The sequence below is a fragment of the Clytia hemisphaerica genome, unplaced genomic scaffold (genome assembly GCF_902728285.1).
Source record: "Clytia hemisphaerica strain Z4C2 unplaced genomic scaffold, Clytia hemisphaerica genome assembly, whole genome shotgun sequence".
NCBI classification, from domain to species: Eukaryota; Metazoa; Cnidaria; class Hydrozoa; order Leptothecata; family Clytiidae; genus Clytia; species Clytia hemisphaerica.
Window position 1 is genome coordinate 2,403,007 of NW_027104594.1, and position 22,957 is coordinate 2,425,963.

General features: G+C 33.9%; 1 protein-coding gene across 1 annotated transcript; it reads right to left on the reverse strand.

The window, feature by feature from the left end:
* Positions 1-207: 207 nt before the first annotated feature.
* LOC136823880 (methylglutaconyl-CoA hydratase, mitochondrial-like) lies at positions 208-8,917 on the reverse strand. The gene is made up of 7 exons (XM_067080038.1): positions 8,756-8,917; positions 7,874-7,941; positions 7,569-7,656; positions 6,754-6,990; positions 6,244-6,482; positions 1,452-1,499; positions 208-487 (listed from the first exon to the last, which is right to left on the reverse strand). Exons 1-7 carry the CDS (start codon positions 8,892-8,894, stop codon positions 410-412), a joined length of 897 nt encoding a protein of 298 aa, XP_066936139.1. The 5' UTR covers positions 8,895-8,917; the 3' UTR covers positions 208-409.
* Positions 8,918-22,957: the final 14,040 nt, after the last annotated feature.

The window sequence follows — 22,957 nt, forward strand, 5'->3', positions numbered from 1 at the left end:
AAACTCTGGCTCGATCATTGAAAAAAAACTTCACAAGGAAATCAGAAAAAAGAATAAAACAATTTGGGGTTCTTTAGAACATTCAATTGAACTGTATCTTAAATTTCACGTCGAAAGTCGGGTGACAGATTGGCATAAAGAAAGAAGAATTTAGCATCAGTTATTTGATATTTTGGTGCAGGTAAGACAATACGATGAAAAAATATATGTCTTTTTTCTCTCTAAAAATCCTTTATTTTCAATAAGAAGTACAATATTGCATTAAGAAATCATTAATAAAATTATCTAGTAAAAAAAGAAAAATTAATGAAAAATAAACTAATCCATGAAATCCTATAAATAATAGTCTTGAGTGAATTAATCTGGAATGACAAGAGGTGTTTGTGGAAGTGTTGCTTTCTTTTTGAGATTATTCCCCCTTATATACTGGTTTTCGTTTTTCTTTGAACGCCGTCAGCCCTTCTATCCTGTCTTTGGTTGGAACAACCTAAAAAAATATACATAGCATATAACATAATCAAAAATAAACAATACAATAGCCGATTTCAGAGAGCTAACATGATTACGAGGTGGAAGTGGGCCTGAAGCTTAAGAATTCATAAGTCTTAAACTTATGTAGTTTGGTAGGTTCGAATAGAAACCAGATGTACCGGGTGCGTCAGAAAAAACTTTGGACGTTTGGTGAGCCACTGGGACCGAGCAAAGTCTTTTTGAAACTCAAAACCACTTTTATTAGAAAGAGGATAGTCTAACTTAAATTTTGAGGTATCATTCATTAAATTTGAAACAAAACTTTTTGAGATATTGCTATTTGAAGCTCAAAATTACTTATCAAAAAGAGCAAAAATGCATCAAAAACAGGTAATTAAATTTGTTCTCTTTTTTTCTATCTCTCTCTTTCTCTTTTGTTCTGATGTGCACGTTTTTAACGATGTCATTAATGTTTCCACTGGGTAATAAAACATACCAGAGCGGGAATTTGTAAAACAACAACAATTAAAAATTTTATTTTGGTGAATTTTTGAGAAAAAAGAAAAAGAGTTGTGTTCTGTAAAACATACCTCGACAACACTGTCTATTGTCACAACATTTTAATTACCCATTTTTGACGTTTTTTTACACTTTTCGAAAAGTGAATTTTAACTTGAAAAGCTTATAACTTGAGAAATACTTTACCCAACTTAAAAAGCTATACCTCAAAATTTAAGTTAGACTATCCTCTTTCTAATAAAAGTGGTTTTGAGTTTCAAAAAGACTTTGCTCGGTCCCAGTGGCTCACCAAACGTCCAAAGTTTTTTCTGACGCACCCGGTATTATCGTTCCTTTTTACTAATCTTGCTATCAAATAAGTTCCTATTGAAAACACTTTTAAAAATAGAAAATATGGATCAGATTCAGGCTTTTTTGAGCGTTTCCTATAGAAATCATTTATAATTCAAGGCATGTCATACCTGTGAGTAACATAATTCTTCGTATGTCAAAGCGGAATGAAGATCCACCTAAAAAAATGATTGGTAAATAATCCGTATTATTATATACCTGTAGGCAAAACGAGTCATTGAATAATTCCTGATATACCAAGGCTATTATAACATGGCAGAATTTTTTTCTTCAAATTTTGCTTTAAAAATTAAATTTTTTGTCGCTCTTTTAAGTTGTTTATCAAAAAGATTTATTAAAATAAATCTATTGTTGATTTCATGAACAAATTTTATGACTAAAAGTTATCAAGAAAATCATTAAAAAGAAAAACATTCGAACGTTCGATTATTGGAGTGTTTTATGTGAATCGTTCGACTATTTAGATTATTAATTTCGCATAGCGAAAGTATTACGATAGTCTTTCTATGTATGTATCGAGAAAATTTTTGGGGCGCAAATTATGGCGTGGGCGTTTGGCTGCGGGCGTACTACGGCCAATATTCTAAAGGTGGACTCACACACAAAGATAAAAAGTGATAAAAAACAGCGCTTTTCTTAATAATTAAAATACGCTAGTGCAAAAAGTGTAACCAAGCCTTTGTAAACATTCATTTTGAGAACTTTTTAATGGCTGCTGATTGCACATGCTTTTGAAACTTGCTGCTGTTGTATAAATTTTTATCATGTTTTCTGGTCTTTTGGAGAGTATTTAAAGAGGTTTAATATTCGTTTACTACTAAGTGTTTTATATTTGTGTAGTTTGTGAATACACCAATAAATTGATCATGTCAGTAAAGTAGTACAAAAAGAGTTAATTTTCCACAACAACAACATTAACCCTCTCTTCTCTTCTTCACCAAAACTACAAACAGCGCAGGTATGATCTTTTTTTCCTCTTTTTACCAGATAGTTATGTGTTAATAGTGAAACCAGTTGTGACAAACAGTCAGTTTTAGCAAGTATTTCCTAGAAATCATGTCAATTGAAATTTAGCAATCATTTTCGTAATCAAAACGACCCTGCCTGGACCAGTATGGATTTTGTGTAACTAACGCCGAAGTTCTTCGGCATACAACTGAAACGTTTTTGGCGCATTGGCGTAAGGGTACTTACAAAGATTGTTTGATTTTCAGTTGGCGTATAGTAATAATTCCAGCTCGGCGTGAATGACTCCATAATCCATCGATTTTTAGCTTCCATTTGGCTAAATTTGCTTTCGCTCGCTTGCGCTCGCGTCAATTTATTAATTATGTTGGCGCATGCGCCTCTTTTCCCATCTTGCACCCTTATTGAAAAATTGAATGTTGGTACAAAAGAAATCTTGCTTGGCGTGAGGCTTGCTGCACGGAAAAATATCTTCGGCGCGAGATTTTTTGGAATCCATACTGGTGCCTGGACACATTGACATTGTACGGTGGGTGTACGAAGGATTTCAAATAACCTATTTTCACCGCCGTACAAAGTTCAGTGGTCCCACCAGACATCGTATGGTGGTGCTTTCCAGGAAGCTTAAATACCCAAAATTCCTACTGGACATTTAGATCCAGCCCCACCGTACACCACCGCACAATGTACGGCGGTGTCCAGGGTCGTTAATCGAACTGTGGAACTATCCATCGAAATCAAACCGAAATGATAGCTGTTCGATTACCGAACCTGATTTGGTAAGAAATTTTTTGATAAGTTTGATTATATGATTGTTTGACAGTTTTTTATCTGATAGGTATGAAGTTTGATTGGTGTTCGATGAGTTTGGTTAGTAAAAGTTCCAGCTTTTCCTCCCCGATGGAATAGATCTTTTTTTAAAGAGGCAACCCTGTTGAATAATTATGTAGTCCAGCATAAAAACAATGATACAGCCATGCATAATTACTGTTTCATGCATATTATAATAATTATGCATGGCTATATCATTGTTTTTTTTTGCTGGACTACATAATTATTCAACAGGGTGGCCTCATTAAAAAAGGGTCTATAATAGATATTGGCTCGCTCTTTAAGCTTTAGCGTGGGCGTCTGCTAATAAGCCGTCGGAATGTTAAAAGAATGGGCTACAAGGTAATAAATCAAACTAATTGAGCTTCAATCAAACTTCACTGATCTTGATACACCTTTTGCTAATCAGGATTTTCATTTTGAATCATTAAAAACTCCAGTTGTACCGTTGTTTGTACAGATTGCCATTTCTGCACTAAGATTCTTGTTACTTTTCTGGGATCTTTCCCCTACCGTGAGATCGGGTAACTTGCATCAGTTAACTTGCATCAGTGGAGGTAAACATGCATATCCCTCAAATGAATGACCTGTCTGGTCATTAAAAAACAAATTAAATCAAAACAAAAATGGTAGAGTAGAGCTGCGAGCAGAGCTGCGTAATTGTATTTTAATGACCAGACAGGTCATTCATTTGAGGGCTATGCATGTTAGCCTCCACTGATGCAAGTTACCCAATCTCACGGTATATATTTTTCACGGGATAACTGGCAAGAGATTGGGGAGGGTTTGTTTAATAGAATGCAGTTTAAAGCTCAACACAAGGAGTATTATTTCTTTAAAGCTTAAAATTGGAGCTCAACTGCTTTTTGCCTTTAATACTTTAATGGGCTCTTCCAGAAAATGTCCGGAGGGGGGGTTAAACTTTCTCCATGGGGTCAACTGATGCTTGTCATTATTCAATTTTTTTCTGGAAAGGCCAATGATTTTGATGGTGGGCCATCATTCATACCAGAAAGCGAAGATAGTATACAACAGATTTTTCTGACTAGCCATTTTTCTCAATTTTAGATAAATTCTACTGTTTATAGAAAGAAGTTCATATAAACTTTGCACAAGTGAAAGAAGTCTTTATCACAAGTTCCTTCAAAGGACAAAATGAGGTTTCTGGCATGAAAGAATGAAGAGTTCATTTGCTATGCCCCCACTTTTTCAAAAATGGTTATTTTGCTAAATGCAAATGTTTTCTTTTTTAATTTGTCATAATTGCCACAATTGAGTGCATTTTCAAGCAATCTAGAGCTCAAATTTTCAAAATTCCCCCCTCGGGACAAACCATGGTTGGCCCTCGCGGTGTCACTAAACTTCAGCCCCCCCCCCCAATATGAAAATGCTTCCTACGGCACCCATTCTGAAATTAAAGATTTTTTTACGCTTATACCCGCGCTTATAAAATGGAATTCTTTAATCGCATTTTTTAAGGAATCTTTTTTTTAAGGAATCTTTTTTTTAATGCATTGAGATTTTTCATAGAAAACAGGGTATCTACGACCTCATCTACGACCTGTCACAGGAAAAAATTAGCAGATCACAAGTTTGTGAAACGTCGTTTCCGGCCCTTAAAAATCGGATTTTCAAAATTTAGTTTGTGAAATAAAGTTTGGGATATTGTGAACATTGGGTTTTATTATTTCACATTGAGACTTTCTTTTCACAAGGTCATCGTAAATTTGATTTTCACAATGACAAAATTAATTTTCACAAGCTTAAGAAAAATAGGTTGTAAAATTCGATTTCACAAGTTTGTTAATTGTATATATCATAACTTGGGATATTGACAATCACAATGTAAAATAGTATTGGTAATAACCATTCTGATACCAAGTTTGGGAAAGTCAATTTCCGACCCCAAAAACATTTTCTTTGGTCTGATTTGGGATTTTGCAAATCCTGGGTATGTTTTATTCTTTGCTAAGGCAAATTTGTGAATTTAGTATTTGCAATGTAAAAATTGTTTTCACAAGTTTCAAAAGTAAGCTTGTTAAATTCCATTTCACAAGGTTGAGTTAATTGTGGTTACCATAGATTGGGATGTTGAGAATAACAATACAAACTAGCACAAATTCACTAATTGATACCAAATTCGGAAAAACTCGTTTCCGTATCTCTCCTATCGTCTAGTTTGGGAGTTTGTTAATCCCAAATGTTTTACGAACTTATAATGACTTTTACAATGAAAAAATATACATATGTACAATGAAGAAAAATGATAAAAAGTGAAGAAATAAGCTTATGAATTAAGTCCTTTCAATCTAAAAAATTGGTTTTCGCCAGGCTGAAAAATAGGCTGGTAAACTTGCATTTCACATATGAACAAATAAGCAGATCACAAGGTTGTGAAACGTCGTTTTTGGCACTCAAAAATCGGTTAACACATATGTACTAGGTTTTCACAGGGCTAAAAAATAGGCTTGTAATCTTGAATTTCACAAAGTTTGTACAATACAATGTGTATATTTTGTGTAACGTTTCATTCAAAATGCATAATGTTGCAGGAGTCACGTTTCACGCGTCTTCGTCGTTGATGTTCAAATATTATGCGAAATTTTCGACTTTAAGTCGTCTTGTTTATGTATTGTTTTTATCTCTAGGTATATAATAAATCATACATTCAATAGGTTTTCACCTCGTTGAATATTACACGCTTTTTTTTTTATAAGAATACACTTTATAAGAATGTCCATGATGAAAATGGCCAAAAAATTAAGAATATGGTAAGAATATCACCATCATGGAATTTAGCAACCGAACCTAAGAATGCCATTTTTAATGCATTTTAACCTGTAGATTGCCAATTTCGATCTTAACCTAAGAATACCGTAAGAATATTTTTGGATAATTTTCGCCAAAAAGTTAAGAATATTCATGATGAAATGAAAAAACACCATTCTTATAAAAAAAAAAGCGTGTACATCACCTCCGGTTAATAAATCTCAATAACCAACTTTTACCTATTGAATATCTGCTTATTATAAAAAGTTATATATTATTGTCGAAGAAAAATGAGAAAAGAAGACATAATTGGGCAAGTATAACAAAAACCCTTACTTCTATCCCCCTGCTGATGCTTTTCTTTGCTGCTCTCAACGCCACAGGGCCTTGCGATTGCATTTCTCCTGCAAGTTCCATAGCTCGCACAAAAGCTGCATCACCATTATCATTTTGATCAACAGAATATTCAACCAGTGAAATATCAGCAGCTTGTGTACTGTTCAAAACTCTTCCGGTAAAGATGAGCTCTTTGGCTTTTGATACCCCAATAAGTCGAGGGAGACGTACAGTTCCACCTGTCATAATAAATTGTTGAATATTGTACATTACTTGAAAGTATATTATTATAAAGCATGAATGGTTCAGGATGTTCTGAAAGTAGACAGATGAAATATGATTTCATCATGATTTTTGGTTCTAAACTTTGTTTTTGTTATAATCTAGTATGCGTTGTTGGTTTACAATAATAACGTAAGAGCTTGCCAAAAAACCACTATGTACTCAGATCAACTCAGCAGAGAACCATCTTACAATAATTTTTAGAAAATCAAACCTGTTAATTCTAACCTGCCCCTGGTATGATAGCTAATTTAGTCTCTGGTAAACCGAGTTTTGCTGTAGTGGATGCAATACGAAAATCACAACTTAACGCCATCTCTAGCCCACCACCAAGGGCTGCTCCTTCCAAAGCAGCAATAGTTGGCACTGGCAGGTCATTCAGTTTCTGGAATAACATTCGAGCCCTGGATACAAACATTGGAACGTCAGCTTCTGTCATTTTTCTTCTCTCTTTTAAATCAGCGCCTGAGAAAAAAGATTAAGGACGAAATTAAGTTAAGGCCTTAAGTAAAATTGTCGACAGATTTCATATATAAAGGAAATAGCAAAAGCTTTTTCAACACAGTCATCTCATCTTATCAGGACAAAAATGGTCAATCAAATAATCAACTCTTTTAATGTCATTGGGAATAAGCTATACTGACACTGCAAATCTCAAAACCATTTGTAAAACTGATAAATCATTTTTAACTTTTATCTAAATTGAACAACAGTGAAAATGACTGTATCAGAATAAGAAATGTTGGTTTTCATAAAATCCATTTTTGGTGTGGCATCTGATGAATCTAATATTGACGGACCTCTATCTGCTTGCTGACAAAAAGTAGTTTTCTAAGAATCTGACTGAACCACCATCTACTTAAAATGACTACAATACAACGAAAACAGAAATCGTTTTGTAGACTTTTTGGTGATTATAAAGCGCAATCAGTCTGTCACTACTTTCAATCTGGTGTTTTTGTTACACAAGTCTTGGAAGAATTTTTTTAGAGTATACCATGAAGACATTTAGACTGTTCTGGAAACTTTGTTTGATATCTTACCTGCACAAAAGACACCTGGAACAAGACTTCGTAGTACAACAGCACGGACATTTCTATTGGATGCTAATTCATTCATGTAGTTCTCAAACTTAAAACAAAAAGCACAATTTATTATAATCTGTTGAATTAAAGGGTGCACTTTTTTGCTCCCTTTTTTGCTGGAATTCATTTTTATTACACTGTTTTACAGTTATTTACATCGTTTTATAATAGAAACTAAAAAGTATTGTATAATCAGTCTTTAAAAACAAAGAAATGAATGAATGATGATGGAAATAAAAACTTTTTTAATTTAATATAATTACCAAGGCCATAAGATTGATACTCAGGGCATTTTTGGCAGCAGGTCTGTTAAGAGAAACAACAGCAATACCTAAAAAGGAAAAACAAGAATGGTTTTTAGTTATGCTTGTTGTACTTGAAGTTCCTAAAATATAGAAAGAAGAATCTTCAATCAAGCTGAATTTTTACTTGAAACAAATTTCCAATACCTTAAGTGTATATATTTTTGTGGGTACTAGATTTTTGTCTGAACTTAATTTTAAGAGTACGTACTTTCCCAAAATTTAGTACTGTTTAAACTTTTCAAAAACATAAAATCGCAAAAATAAATAGACAGGAAAAATTTCAAAATAGGTCGAAAATTGATAAATTTTCGATAAATAAAAGAGAGAATGAATTTTTCATTTTTGTCACCATTTAGTCACAATTTTGATTTAAAAAAAGAATACTCACGAAATATGTTTCTTGGAAAAAACCAGCAATTCACTAAAATTCAGTACCTGTAAAAATATATACCCCTAAAGTATATGTTATACTCTTCAGAAATTGAAATAAAATCTTTCTTATACCATTGACAAGACATTTCAGAGCACTATATTATTTTTGAGAAAAATCATTCTAAAAATTTCCGAAAATGAAGATAAAAAATTAAGAAGAAAAAAATGATTTTTTTTAGAAATTCTAGCACTCTGAATATATTTTCAACGATATATATATGAAATGTGAGGATTAAAGCATTCATTGAAAATTGGCAAGCAAAAAACATATGGCCAAAAAACTAACTACATTTAATTTTTCTTCAATTGTATATGCTTTCTTCTTTCTTATCATCTAAAGAGCCCATCTGGTTAAAAAACAATAATTATTTAATTTGAGCTTATCTCTGACTGTTTATAATACTCAACCTCCATCATTTTGGTATTCAAGCCTCAATTCATCCTTCAAATCAACATCAGTAGTCGTGGAAAAGCCAGCAAATTTAACACCACAATTAAGCAGTGCCCTTTTGTTGACTGAATTTATTGTTCTAATTGTTTGTAACATTTTTATTTATTCCTAAAATCAACAAAAACATGCCAGTGAATTGATCGATTTAAAAAGTTAAGTTTGTTGATCGAAATTTGCTTCACTGCTTTGAAAAACATTTCTGTCCAGGAGAAATACTACTATCCTTAATAGTTTAAAATTTATTAATTCCACTCTGAAACTGTTAGGGTATATAAAAAAACAGACGCAATAAAAATACTTCAGTAAAAAGCAACCCATTTTGATATATTGCCTATTGCAAAGTCTATTTAAGGGCCTCTTCGTTTTTGCCATCCTAGACGAGGACAGTCATCTTATATTGGTTTACCTCACATTTTCTATGAAATTAGAAAATCCAAACTGAAAGCATCAAAACAAGCAGGGACGTCCCTATCTGGTCAGGAGGTTGGGAAGGGATGACAAAACTAAAAAGGCTCTCAAAGTAAATGATCAGACTCAATTTTTCTTTGAAAGAGAAAATAAAGAATAACGATTTCTAACACAACAGTAAGTATTTCTCAACCCTAGAACAAATAAAATCAATTAATGAAAATATAGTAATATAAGAAATATCAAAATAACAAACAAATCAAAACAATATTATTTCTGTCAAAGTTATATGTCAATTAAAGTCTGTCTCAATATAATTTGCAGCGGAGACAAAAAAAGTTGTCACTTTTGTTAGAATTCTAATTAGATAGTGGTTTTGTGCTTGTTGAAAAGATAATCCGGAGTGGAATATCATTTAAAAAAGAAATTATATTGAGAAATTATATTGAGACAGACTTTATCATAGCTGAATGAAACAACAAATATTTAAATGATTGTGTAAATTTCAAAGAAAAGAGTGTTTCCTTATTTCTTAGACTTTTATAATTTCATCAGATTTCATAGAGAATAAGGTAAACAGGGAAAGAAACCGAATACAAAAATAGTATAATATCATAAAAAATGCTAACATAAAAAAGAAAATTTGTGTTTCATGATGACAAAAATTGTAAACAAAATCAACCCAAATGATATGAAGCAATGAAAAAAAATTTAATGATTTAAGTGTTGATATCTAACTTTTTTTGCAGATGCTGACCAGATGTTCATAAATCTATAATTATCTTTATCAATTCTTTGACATATATCACAGCGATGATTCCTTAGATTCAAAGAACAAGCAAAACGAATAGCATCATCCATGTCAACCTCTGAGCCTCCAATGACACACACCATAGGATATCTAAGCATTCGTCCAGTATCTTTACTAGGATCTGTTTTGTGTGTAAGTTCTGGGTTAGGAGGAGCTTTAGGTTGTAAACCCAGAATCAAACAAACCTTAGGGAGTTGCACAAAATTATAACAACCTCTTTGAATATTATAATCCCCTGTCACAATAAATGTGTGATCAGCATCTTTTGTATTTTGAAAAAAGACTTCCACATGATGATCTCCAAACATTATTTCTTGCTCTAAGGAATTCTTTGTGTAATTTCCTGCATGACAACCTCTTTGAATTCCAATTCTCAACTTGTTCATTTCTTTGGGAACCTTTCTTCCTAATGAACCATATTTATATTTAAAAGAATTTACCATGTGCAAGTTTTCAGACAATTGAATACATCGATTTCCAAATAAAGCTTTGAGCTCTTCAAGAGTACTGGGTTCTTTGATATGGTTCTCAGGGCATCCCAAATATCCAGAACAGACTTCACCATAGCTTCTCTTTCTCCCATTTTTCTGATAAAGCTTATGCATTTGTTGATATGAAAACTTACTTGATAATTTGTGATAGCAAAATAGTGACATTACATCATCAAAGTGGATCTGTCTATTGGTTTGGTCATACTGTAGCCACTTGACGACAGCTCGGTACTTATCATCCTCGGGTGGATTGAAATAGGGATGAGAAAGTAAGGCTTTCAAATACTTCAAGGGAAGTTCTTTGAATTCATTACTGTTTGAGGTCTGTTTTATGGCAATTTTCTTGCAACATTTGTCGGAAAGACGTTCAACATTAAACTTTGTTGCAATAAGAAAGTATTCTAGTGCATTTTCTTTGTTAATGTCTTTGATGAGGGATGTTGTGCTTAAACCTTTCAGTGACTGAACTTGATACATTTTACAATGTTTATTTCTTAAATTATTCCTAAAAAGATTAATTGCTTCTGCATTACTGGGGTTAAACAAATCATTCAGAGTCAACTGGATGCAAATCAAAATTAAAATAGATTTAGAAAAATTAAAAAAAGCTTAGAAGATTATATTCTAATTAGACTAGGCTAAAAGCCAGGGGCGTTTTGGTATGTAAAATTTAAGCTGTAGCTGAACACACCAAATGTCGTCATTTGGTTGTTAGAGCTGGCATAAAAGTATAATAAGTAAAAAAAAAGAAATATCTTCAACTTTTGACTCTAGCCCTCCCCCAGGTGTCTTATCTTTTAACCATAATGGATTTTGTATTGTCCCTGTGACGTAATTTTTTGTTTAAATCAAAAGCTATGAGAAAGCTATCGTTATTAAAATTATACCGTGAATGCTGTTGTTTTTGACAAACTTTTTTATTTCTATGTTTTGATTTACATTTGAAATGTTTTTTTCATTAAGAGGTTTTTTTTTGTTTTGAAAAGTGTCGAATGTCATTAATAAATAGGATCGTTAATTACATTTGAAAACATTTGAAACAAAAAAAAGAGAAAAACAAAGGGGTGGGTAAGCCAAGGCAGAGATTAAAATGACTAATTGTAGATGGGCCTTAAATTTCAAAACAAAGGCTAAATAAAAGCTCTATCCGATCTTTCAATCAAAACTTATCGAAAACAAAAACATTGCTTGCGAAAACGAAAGTGACACACAGACAGAAAACAAACAGACATACAGACTACGGCTATTGATATTATATAAAAATGATTGTCAACAATGTGAAAAGATACTTCTTCACTTTAAGAAAAATCTGTTTTCCTTCGACACTTACCCCCGGGATATTTTAGTAGGCAATTCAGTCATATGACTAAATATGATGAATCCCACTGACCGAAAGTGTAATAACATAAATTATTGTGGAAGTGAACGCTCAAAACAAATGTTTGGGAAATCAAAAATATAACTTTTGTAACGATGTTCAGGGGGCACACAGTTACTACAAGACAGTATGACACTTACTACTGTGGTGTTACTGTATTCAAAAGTTTTGAAAGCAGTTGCTATACAGTGTACTAGGCCGTGGCCAGAAAAAGTTTCACTTTTTTTCAAAATGTCTGTGACAAACTTTTTGATATGTTTCCTAGTCAATTTGAGGGTGCTGATTTGGAATTTAAATGTTACCAAGCTTGAAAACACGCACTTTTTGAGTAATTAGCGATTTTCTGTGTTCTCAGGCAAAATTGTAAGCCTTAAAGGGGCAATCCGCCACCACATTGCGAAGTTTGTTTTTGTTTTCATTTGTCTTAGTTATTCAGACAAAATCGCACGGATTTACCTTGATGTTACGCGCATGTTTTTGAGTAATCAAGACACGAATAATTCAGATCAAAATACAAGATGGACGAAAATTCACTCTTGGCTTTTAAAAAGTTATAACTCTTTTCTGACGAACAAAAAACATACAATTTTCATCTAATTGGCGACCAATAATTACATGAAATGTGAGGCTAACACTTCAACTGTAATCATCAGTAATTTCAAGAGTTTTTCATCATTGATTACAAAGATATCCATGGATTACCTCTTCCGAATACCAAACCAACCAACTAAAAGATTTCAGAGACATTTGCTTGACATGAAGAAAACGCTACAACCCCATAACTTTGTACATAGGCCATTTCACAGTCGAAATGGATCATGGGTAATCAGGACTGATTGCGCCTCCATTACGGCTTCCCGTTGGCTAGACGCAAAAATCTTCAATTTTTTTCAAAACTTTGGACCAATAGTAAGTCGTTATTAGCGCGCAGTGGTAAAAAAAAATAAAGACACTTATGGATGTGTGATTGTTTTCCCTGACTAGAGATACTGTGAGCGTGTATTTAATAAACATATTGCATCTTGGCTTGGAGTATATTTTTGAATGTTTTAACGGCGACATCATTTCTTGTTTGGATTGTTGTAGTGTTATCTTTTAGTGCTCCAATGTAATAGGTTATTTCCATTTCATTTTTTATCAATTAATTCGTGTTTATTTCATAGAATTTCAGTAGTGTTTATGTGATAGGTTGTCCACGAAAGCATTGTTTCGAGGTTCCCATGTTTCATCAAAACATGTCAAAGCCTGTCAAAGAGATTTATAAGTATTTTCTTTACTTAACTTTATATAAGTTTAAAAGGAAAAAAAGACATAGGAGCCTTTGTTTTCGGTTTTTGGTGCTATTATTACAAAGCTTTGAGGAACCTTTTTTGTATTAAAAATTCTAAATTTATAATCTAAAATTTTCATAGATTTTCTTGTAACATTTCAGACACTTGTATGTTTCAATAAAAAATAACATCTTTACATCTACTTATAAAAATTATCCTGTGCTCTTTGTTTTTCAAACCATTTCTTTTTTCCCTATAAATCAAATCATATTGAGTTGCTACTACCAAGGGAGATTTAGATAATTTGAGATAACTAGGAGTAATTATAAAAATCTTAAATGAAGCCTTCAGCTGAAACAAAATGATAGCTTTTTTCTGAGAAAGGAAGATAATTTTTTGTGCCTTCCATCAGTTCTCATAAGTTTGTTTTGATTTTTTTCCCGTCAAAAGTCACGTGATATTTTTATCTCGATCACTCCGCCTCAACTGGAAATTCCCTCTATGCACCCTAAAAGTAATCGAGTTTTAGAAAAACAATAACAAACCGTGTTGTGTGGTGGCGGATTGCCCCTTTAAAAATGATTTTTGGGGGGTCTTCAAAATGAAAAAAGACATATACCCCCTTATAGAGCTCTTAAAACTGAGCAAAAAAATGTATTACGTCAAGTCTCAACTTTTCTTGATCAAAAGTTATGGGCGTTTTTGTTGTCAAAAATTATGCAAATTGTGGGGAAATTCCCTGTTTTCAATCATTTTTTTACCACAAAAACGTCTATAACTTTTGATAAAGAAAAATTGAGACTTTGATGTAATACATTTTTTGCTCAGTTTGAAGAGCTCTATCACGTGGTGTAGGTATTTTTTTAATTTGAAGACCCCCCCCCCCCCAAAAAAAAATCAGGGCATTTTAGGGCTTACAATTTTGCCTGAAAACCCAAAAATCACAAATTATGGCAAACAGGAAAACATTGATAGCCCTGCTCAAATGAATGACCTGTTTGGTCATTAAAATACAAAGCTAAATCAAAACAAAAATGGTAGAGTAGATCTGCGAGCGGAGCTGCATAGTTCATTTGTTTTGAAATTATGCTGCTTTGATGGTCAGTCATTTGGTTATGCAAGTTTTCCTCCACTGATGCAAGTTACCCGACTTCACGACGGTAGTAACTGCTATTTAGGGTGGTGTCTTTTGCCAAGTAACCCAGAGTAGCCTCAAATAGTTATATACTACACAGTGTAGTAACTGCTGTTTAGGGTGGTGCTTTATTTTCCATTTGGCATTAACTGTGAAAAATCTAAAAATAAGCTCTGAAAACCCATTTTTACCAGGGCCAATGTTGGTTTTATTGGATTTGGAAAGTTTGGATGATAATTCCAGAAGCCAAATCCACTTGAAATCGAAGGAAAATAATTTTTGGAAGATCTTCAGGCCAGGTGATTGAAGATTGAAGGTGTTCAATGAGTTTTGCTCTTTAACTTTTTCAAGAAGACATCTAATTAAATCATAATTTGAGATTGTTTAAAAATCAATTATATAAAAACAACTTTTCAGAACTCTCTGGTGCACTCTGCGATGGAGTGCAAGGCTGAAAGCCACATATGGTTCATCCTATAAAAGGAAGTTCATTCTATGTTTGAACACTGTGACCTCCTACCTCAAAATGGCGCATGTAATGATAAACAAAGTCAAAATGCTGCGAATGCGCTAGAAATCACTCACAAAAAATCGGCAATAATAAAATTTTTAAACAAAGGAAAGGTCATTGAAATAAAATGTCCGACAAATTTACCGACTAACCGACTCTATTCTACTCAATTTTCGAGAGTCGGTCGGGCGACGCGAAACGAAGATATTTGTGATTGCCGCCTTACGGTACTCACCACAGATTAGGAAACAGAAAAACAAAAAACGGCCGTCCTCTTAAAGTCACCGTACAAAGTCAGCATGACAAAGATCTTATCATGAAGAATTTACACTTGCTAAAAGAAAGTTGTTTCTTTCAAATTGAAGACATTACAGTGACGAATTCTCTTTTGAATATTTTGATCTAGATTCTAATCGTTATCAAACCGTTCAAATCGAATCCGTTACTGTAATGGGTGCCAGCAGCCTAGTAAACTCCTAAGTTAGGTACCGTATTTCCTCAACTAAGCGCCGCGGCGCTCTTAAAATTTTCGTAATTTTAGGTGCTTTTCAAGTTTTTTATTTCCTACCTTTTAAAGACTCAAGAAATCAAGAAACAACCCATGCCATGAAATTGACAACTGTCTTTTTGATTTTTAGACATTATCTTCCACTAAAGAACATTCTTATTTTAGAATTAGATGTGGAAGAGTTTATTTTTTAACAAGAAAACTATAGAAATCTGTTTTCTTTATCTTTCTTCTAAAAAGCGCCCCCTTCAGAGGCAGCCTAAACTAATGTTAAATTTCGTTTTCGCGCAAATTCGTCACATTTTGTCTCGATAACCTCATAACTACGGAACTTATCGTTAGAGGCAATCGAGCAAGAACAATAGAAAAAATCTTTATTTGGCTCTGTATAAAAATTGCAAAATAGAAACTAGCTTAAATTCACAATACTGATTCTTTTCCCCAAAACGAAACTTTTCTATTTTGTAAATCTTTCTTACACTTCCCCATACGTAAAATATAGAGTACTTTCGTTTTCCCCCCAAACTTGCGAGCGAAAAATGTTAAGACCGCATGTTGTCCTCGTGGACTTTCCCAGCGTAATTTATTTGTGTGATGCCATAAAATTATTGTTCTCTTCTCAGATTATTACTGACGGCACTTCAATCGCTTACGGGATTGGACAATGGTTGACAATAGATCGTGACGTATACAACAATTCGATGACGCGGACGAATGAAAGTTCATTTTGGGTGGCTTGATAACACTCGTAAATTCTTTATTTTTCTAGTGTATATTGTTTTTCTGTTTAAGAGGAAATACTATACGGTAAAAAATAAGGTTTTATACTATTATTTTTAAATTTGATATCTTAAATGCCTATTATAAAGAAAAATTTGTAAGTGGGCGGAAAAATAAAAACGCCTTTGTTTTGAACGCCCGACTGCAAAAATCTCGGGATTCTGGGACTTCTTTTGAGACGGGGGTTTGACATGAAAACAAAGAGCTAAGTAGAATAGTAGAATCGACTTTTTCAAACTTTAAATACGGTAAGTGTAAACCGCAGGTTACAGGTTGCAGGTTACAGGTCACAGGTTACAGGTTACAGGTCACAGGTTAACAAAACACAGACTGGAAAACTGTAACGCACTCGTAACATACAATTTATAACATACAACTTATAACATAGTTCCTGAAAATATTATATGTAATTGAAATGTAATATCAAAATATGTTAATAATGTTATTTAGAAGACTTAAACGACAAATCATCAACCCCAAATATTGACAACAAATGACACTTAAATTATGTAAATAATGATGTTATCTCAAAGTATGAGGTTTTGTACGCCAATTAACAATAAAATATTCTTCATGCATAATAGGATGCTGACGCTGCAAGTGGATATAGATTGACAGGTTTTGAAAACAATAAATAGTCCAAGAGAGCTGTTTTAGAGAGATGAAAAAGGTGACGTCATTTTATCAAAAATACAAAGCAGGGGATAAAAATATTAAAACATTTATAAAATATAATCCCATTGACGCTATTTTCATCAATTCTTGTTATCATACCCAAGGTGATGCAGGAGATAAAATGAGATATGACATAGTGATTGTGAAATAGCTATTTTCCTGTTAGGGGGCTGTTTAAAGCAAAGGTGAGATCGATATTCGAATATTCTTTATTCTTTGTATATAACATACGTAACATGCGTATAACATTGAAAAGATAATTTTTTTACATGTGTGATATAGATGTAATATATAACACAAGTATTACAGGTCCGTGTTATACACGGCATAAAACGCGAAATCACATGGTCAGCACGTGGGTAGATTTTTAGCTTTAAAATAGTTCTAGATCAACAAAATACCTTTGGAATTATATTTTTGACATTAACAACTGTTTTTCAAACATTTTCTTTGTGTTTTACAGTAATTGAAGCTGACCAACACTGACCTGTGACATTTAACCTGTAACCTGCGATCTGTAACCTGCAACCTGTAACCTGCGGTTTACACTTACCGCTTTAAATACAGTGTAAAGTATTTTTGTAATCAAACATTATATTCAGCAAATATATTGAAAAGTAATATTTCGTTATAAGCAAAGATAACTTGTTCGGAAATAAAAAGTCTTCATTCTTTGACCCCCGGAATTTTCATCGCATAATCTTTACGAGAAATCGAAAGTAATTTCATTTGGCTTGTGATGTTTGAGAGCTTGGATGTTGGGAAGCTGCAGGAATAAAGGTAAACAAAAAAATTATAGTCTTTTTTCTGAAAGAAAAATCAACATTAGTCTAGGCTGAGAGGTGCGGCGCTCTTTAAAGGGGGCGGCGCTCTTAAAATTTTTGAGGTTTTAGGGGCGGTGCTCATTAGAGGGCGGCGCTAAAAAGAGTAAATACGGTATCTAGAACAGAGATTTAATTTTTTTTGCACAGATGTAAAATAATGAAATGAGTATATATTTCGGGTAGAATTTGATTTGGTGATACCATGAATTTCAATACTTGATACTCGGCTCCAACTCAAGGTGATATGTAATGACCCACAAAAAAAAGGGTAAGTCTGATCACGCTAGCACGCAATTTTTTTTCTTTCAATCACGATCACGAAAATGAGCAAAAAGATTGGGTGATCACGAATCCCTTTCAAAAAAGTCCAAATCACGCATCAAGGCTTCAAAATCTTTCAAATCACGATCATGTTCTGACCTCTGATCACACAATCACGAAGAAAAAATTTCCAAATCACGTAATAACGCTGGAAAAAGTTCCGTCGTCACGCCATCACGAAAACCGCTGGGGGACTCTGTAATCATGTTTTCAAAAATTGGCCCGAGTGTGGCCCGTGCGTGCCCCGCGTGTGGCCTGAACACGGCCCGAATAGACCTTTTTTCAAAGAGGCCACCCTGTTGAATAATTATGTAGTCCAGCAGAAAAACAATGATAAAACCATGCATAATTATTACAATATGCATGATACAGTAATTATGCATGGCTCTATCATTGTTTTTATGGCTGGACTACATAATTATTCAACAGGACGTCCTCTTTGAAAAAAGGTCTATTCTCGGGCCAGCTCGAGCCATACTTGGGCTTTACGCGAATTCCAATAAAGGTTTTGGCCCGAGAATTCTCGGGCCATGTCGAGGGTCGTAACAAATATATCTTACAGTCTGGGAAATCCTCTCAATACACCGTTTAGGAGTCTCGCCATTTCACGGTACTCCATTGCAGAGGCCCGGTAAAAATGGTAGGTAAAAATGCGCACTTTAGTACTGTGAAAGGTTAGAGGAATGTAAACATTGTGAATTTTTGTCTCTCCTTTAAAGAGAATGATTTAGATATTTGAACATGATATGAATGATAATTTTTTAAGTCTCTCCTGAAAATTTCACAAAAATTCATCAAGAGGAAAAGAAGTTATGATTAAAAGGAGTTCTTTACCTACCGTTTTTCTGCTATGTTTCCTTATGAGAACCAGATGCTTACCTACCGTTTTTTACGGAGGAGAGTGAATTTTCCGTGATCGCTAAAATCAAAACAATGGAAAATTGGATTGACGCGTGCGCAGTCGACACTCCTAAACGGTGTATTGCACGCTTATGTTCCGAGAGTGTAAGCGCGCAATTGCATGGTTATAATTTACGCCTGCTCCCGCCCCGGTTGAAATTGCTTAGGGATTTCAAGGGGTTCAGAATTCTCTAATTCTCTAATTCGGGCGAAGGCATGGTTTAACGGGATTTCCCAGACTGTCTTTAATGAACAAAAATACACTACAGAAGCAAGAAATCGTCAGCGATTGGGCATCAACAGATGATGTAGACTATTCTTCTACAGATGATGATGATGAATGATTCATTTTGTAAAATAGGCAGTCAAACTTTATTAGCTTTAAAGCTTGTACATATTTGTACACTTTTTTTCAACTTTAAAGACTATATACAATATACATTAACATTAATGATTAACATTAACAGCTAGATCACTTTGCAGCTCTTTTACAAAACAGCTAGGTAAATAAAATGGTATAAATGGTAGGTACTATCTAAATGAATATTTAATTGATACTTAACTGAGATTGACGGACAAAAGAGAAAATGAGGGATAAAACTTCACTAAAATGCGCGACATTCCTACATCGTAAAATTGACCTTCGTCCTGGAAGCTGGAAGTCCCATCATTGTACTGGCTTGGCTTATTCTACAGCTCGGGGTACCATCTTTAATTTTACAGATTCCAGGAATTGGAAGACTAGACCCGAAGTTGGTAGATGGTTTCTACTGAAACACTATTTCTAAGCAAGTCTGAGCAAGTTCGTATCACAGAAACTATCAATCTTGAAAAAACCAGGTCTCTCAAAATGAAATGAAAAGTGAAAGTGGAGTCCTTTCCTACCTGAGTTTTTATTTTCTAGTTCTAGTACCTGTTGAGAAAGTTTTAAAGTTTAATGCTTGGCAACCTAAAATTTAATAAGACATTTAATATTGATTTTGCCATCAAGGCAGGAGGTGTATTTTTTGTGATGTGGCATAAGGCTGTAAGGAGAGAAGAGAGTAGAGCAGAGAGAAAAGAGGGGTTGATTATATTATATTTTTATTTATATAACTTTATAAATTACACTTACTTGTGTATAGGTGTTCGAGCAAAGTGCTCAGGCCAGATTCTTGGTGAACCACACCTCTATTTGATCAATCTGTAGAGAGAAAAGAATCTCAGCAGATATTTTTCACATCAAGCTGTCTTAGTACCATGAGATTGGGTAACTTGCATCAGTGGAGGAGGCTAACATGCATAGCCCTCTATCTAATGAATGACCTGTCTGGTCATTAAAATACAACTACGCAGCTCCACTCGCAGCTCTACTCTACCATTTTGTTTTGATTTAACTTTGTATTTTAATGACCAGCCAAGTCTTTCATTTGAGGGCTATGCATGTTACAGTCAGGGAAATCCCTCAATTGCGGTATACTGCAATTGCGGTAGTTTTCATTCGTGATTAGCCCACAAAGGCTTATAACAGCTACATATAGTGCTGGTCGACAAAGATAAACAAACATCGACTGTAAAAAATCATACGAGAAGATAGCTTTTCTTTATTAAAAGAATCTGATCTACGGAAAAAATATTTTGTCTGTGCGTTAAAAAGATATGATTAATTATGTACAAAAATTGCTTGTTTTCTCCTTGAATCTTGAATTCTGTTTCTTGAATATACTGCAATTGCGGTATATGAAAAATTTAAAAGTGACGTTTATACCGCAATTGCAGTAAGAAATTACTACCGCAATTGAGGGATTTCCCTGACTGTGTTAGCCTCCACTGATGCAAGTTACCCAATCTCACGGTATAGTATTGAATTTGAATTCGCTATGAATTTGGCGTTCATCGGGGATCAACTTTAAGTGATTGAGTATCAAGAGCGTTTCTTAACTTTTCAGTTGAAGTGCTTTTAAGTTTCTTATGCTTTTTGGAACTGAATAGTTTAGCACCTTGTACAGAAAGAGTGCTAGGATGTTTGATTCTTAGGGATGAGGTGGTAGGGCCAGCCCAGCACTGGGGATTTTCATAAGATTCTATATTGCTATTCACATTAGTTATCATCCCTCTTCCTTCTAACGTACTATCCCTTCTAACACCTTGTTCTTCAAATAAACAATCATTACACATCAAGATTCCCAAATATTTTACAAGATTTTTGGCTTTTTACTTCAGTTTACTGAGTGCGGTCGCCATCTTGCACTTTTCTTCCTTCCTTCCTCTCACACTTTGAACAATTGCAGACCAGACCATTTTCACCGGGAAAAGTAAATTATATTTTTGGATCCTCAACATTCTAGTAGAGACTCAAAATGAAAATCAGAACAATGGGTAATCTTAACATCAAAGGATAATTTACTTTTAAGGTAAACTAATTGTACGGTACCCAATTGATATGATAGGTGTAAGCCTTACACATATGGTAACGCACCTTGTAAGGAAATTACATTTGATAATTTTATGTAATGAGAAGCTCTAACTTCAAATAATGGAGAAAACAAGCTCTGACCATGTGTTAAGTTAAATCTTTGAATATCTTCTGCATCATATATGAATATAATTAGAATATTTTTTCAAAGTTTGTGGCTTCAATGAGGATTATCATCTAAAATATTTTTATTTTTTGCTACTGTTCGTGAAATACATTGCTACCCCACAACCTAGCCCAATTGGCTACCCTGCTTTTTAGACCAACCCTCTGTAGCCTCCATTTATTCTTATTTTCTTACATGTTTTAAAGCCTCGAATTGTTCTTATCCTGGTTCTATTTTAGGGTGTAATTGAGCAATTTTAGGTGTTATACCCAGTTTTTACTACTGTTACCCCTAAATTGCTTGAGATTGAGTAATTTCAGTCTCAGCATTGTTCTTAAATTGTTCTTAATTTTTGATGATTTTGAGCCTCATTGTTCTTATAAAATTGTTCTTATAATTAAAGAAAAAAAGTGTAAAATTTTCTCTCTGTTATAGTTATTACTGAACAGTCGAATTGCACCAAATAATTAAATATTTTGATTGGTCCCTCTGGGTCCCTGTAAAATGGCTGATATATAGGGTCTCTGTAGCTGAGAATTTACTCAGAAAGTAAAAATTTCCATAAAACTCGAGCTTTAATAGCTAAAAATGCAAAGAAACCAACCAAAATTTTTAATGAAGTCTCTCACAACGCCACCCAACTAATACTTTGACCTCATCAGTTTTGTTTTGCGCCTTAATTACATCATTTTGACATGAAAATGGTATTTTGAAGGAAAAATCATAAAATCGATATTTCCTCCAAACAAATGCTAAAAAATCTAATTTTGATTAAATCACCCTTTGATTAAGTTAATTCTGCATTCAAAATTTGATCACTGTTTTCAATTTCATTTTCGGTAGGTCAACGTTTTTTTATATGACTTTTAATTGAATGAACCGATTTTAAAGTTTTGTATACCAAATATTTAAGTTAAGTTTTTCTCTATACAATAAAAAAAGAATCAGCAAAAAATATTTATTTGGAGCTAAACCTTAGCTCAGGTTAATTCCAAGTCGAATAAAGTACATTCCGCCACCGCACCGAGGCGGCTATGATATAGTATATTTCGGCTGCCGGTTATTCTTTCCTTCGCCTATATATATTCTACCGTCAAGCCCCCTTTCAGCGCAGTTCAGCTCAGTCTCAATTGGTTCTGCTTCCTGCTTCTTCCTTTTCTCTTTTTAGTTACCAACTGCGTTCTCATCCAAGCGTGGTGATTGCTGCTGCAACGGATCCTGATCTCATGGTTTCTCCTGGGCAAGGCTGTGTTAACCATAGATTACGTCATTTGGGATGCATCATGATACGTTTAGTTCTAGTGTAGGGTTACTCCGTAACCTTGGCAAGTCAGTAGTCAGTTACTTAGATTCATCCCCTAAGGTCAAGGATCCAGTTAGATCTGGATTAGGTTCGGCACACTGTAGTCCCAACGGTGTTAAGGATCGCCAGGGCAACCTCCCTGTTTGTTATCAGCCTCCGTCATCAAAACGGGGCTATCAACCTCCGTCATCAAAACGGGGCTATCAACCTTCGTCATCAAAACGGGGCTATCAACCTCCGTCATCAAAACGGGGCTAGGCGACGCCTGTCATCAAAACAGGC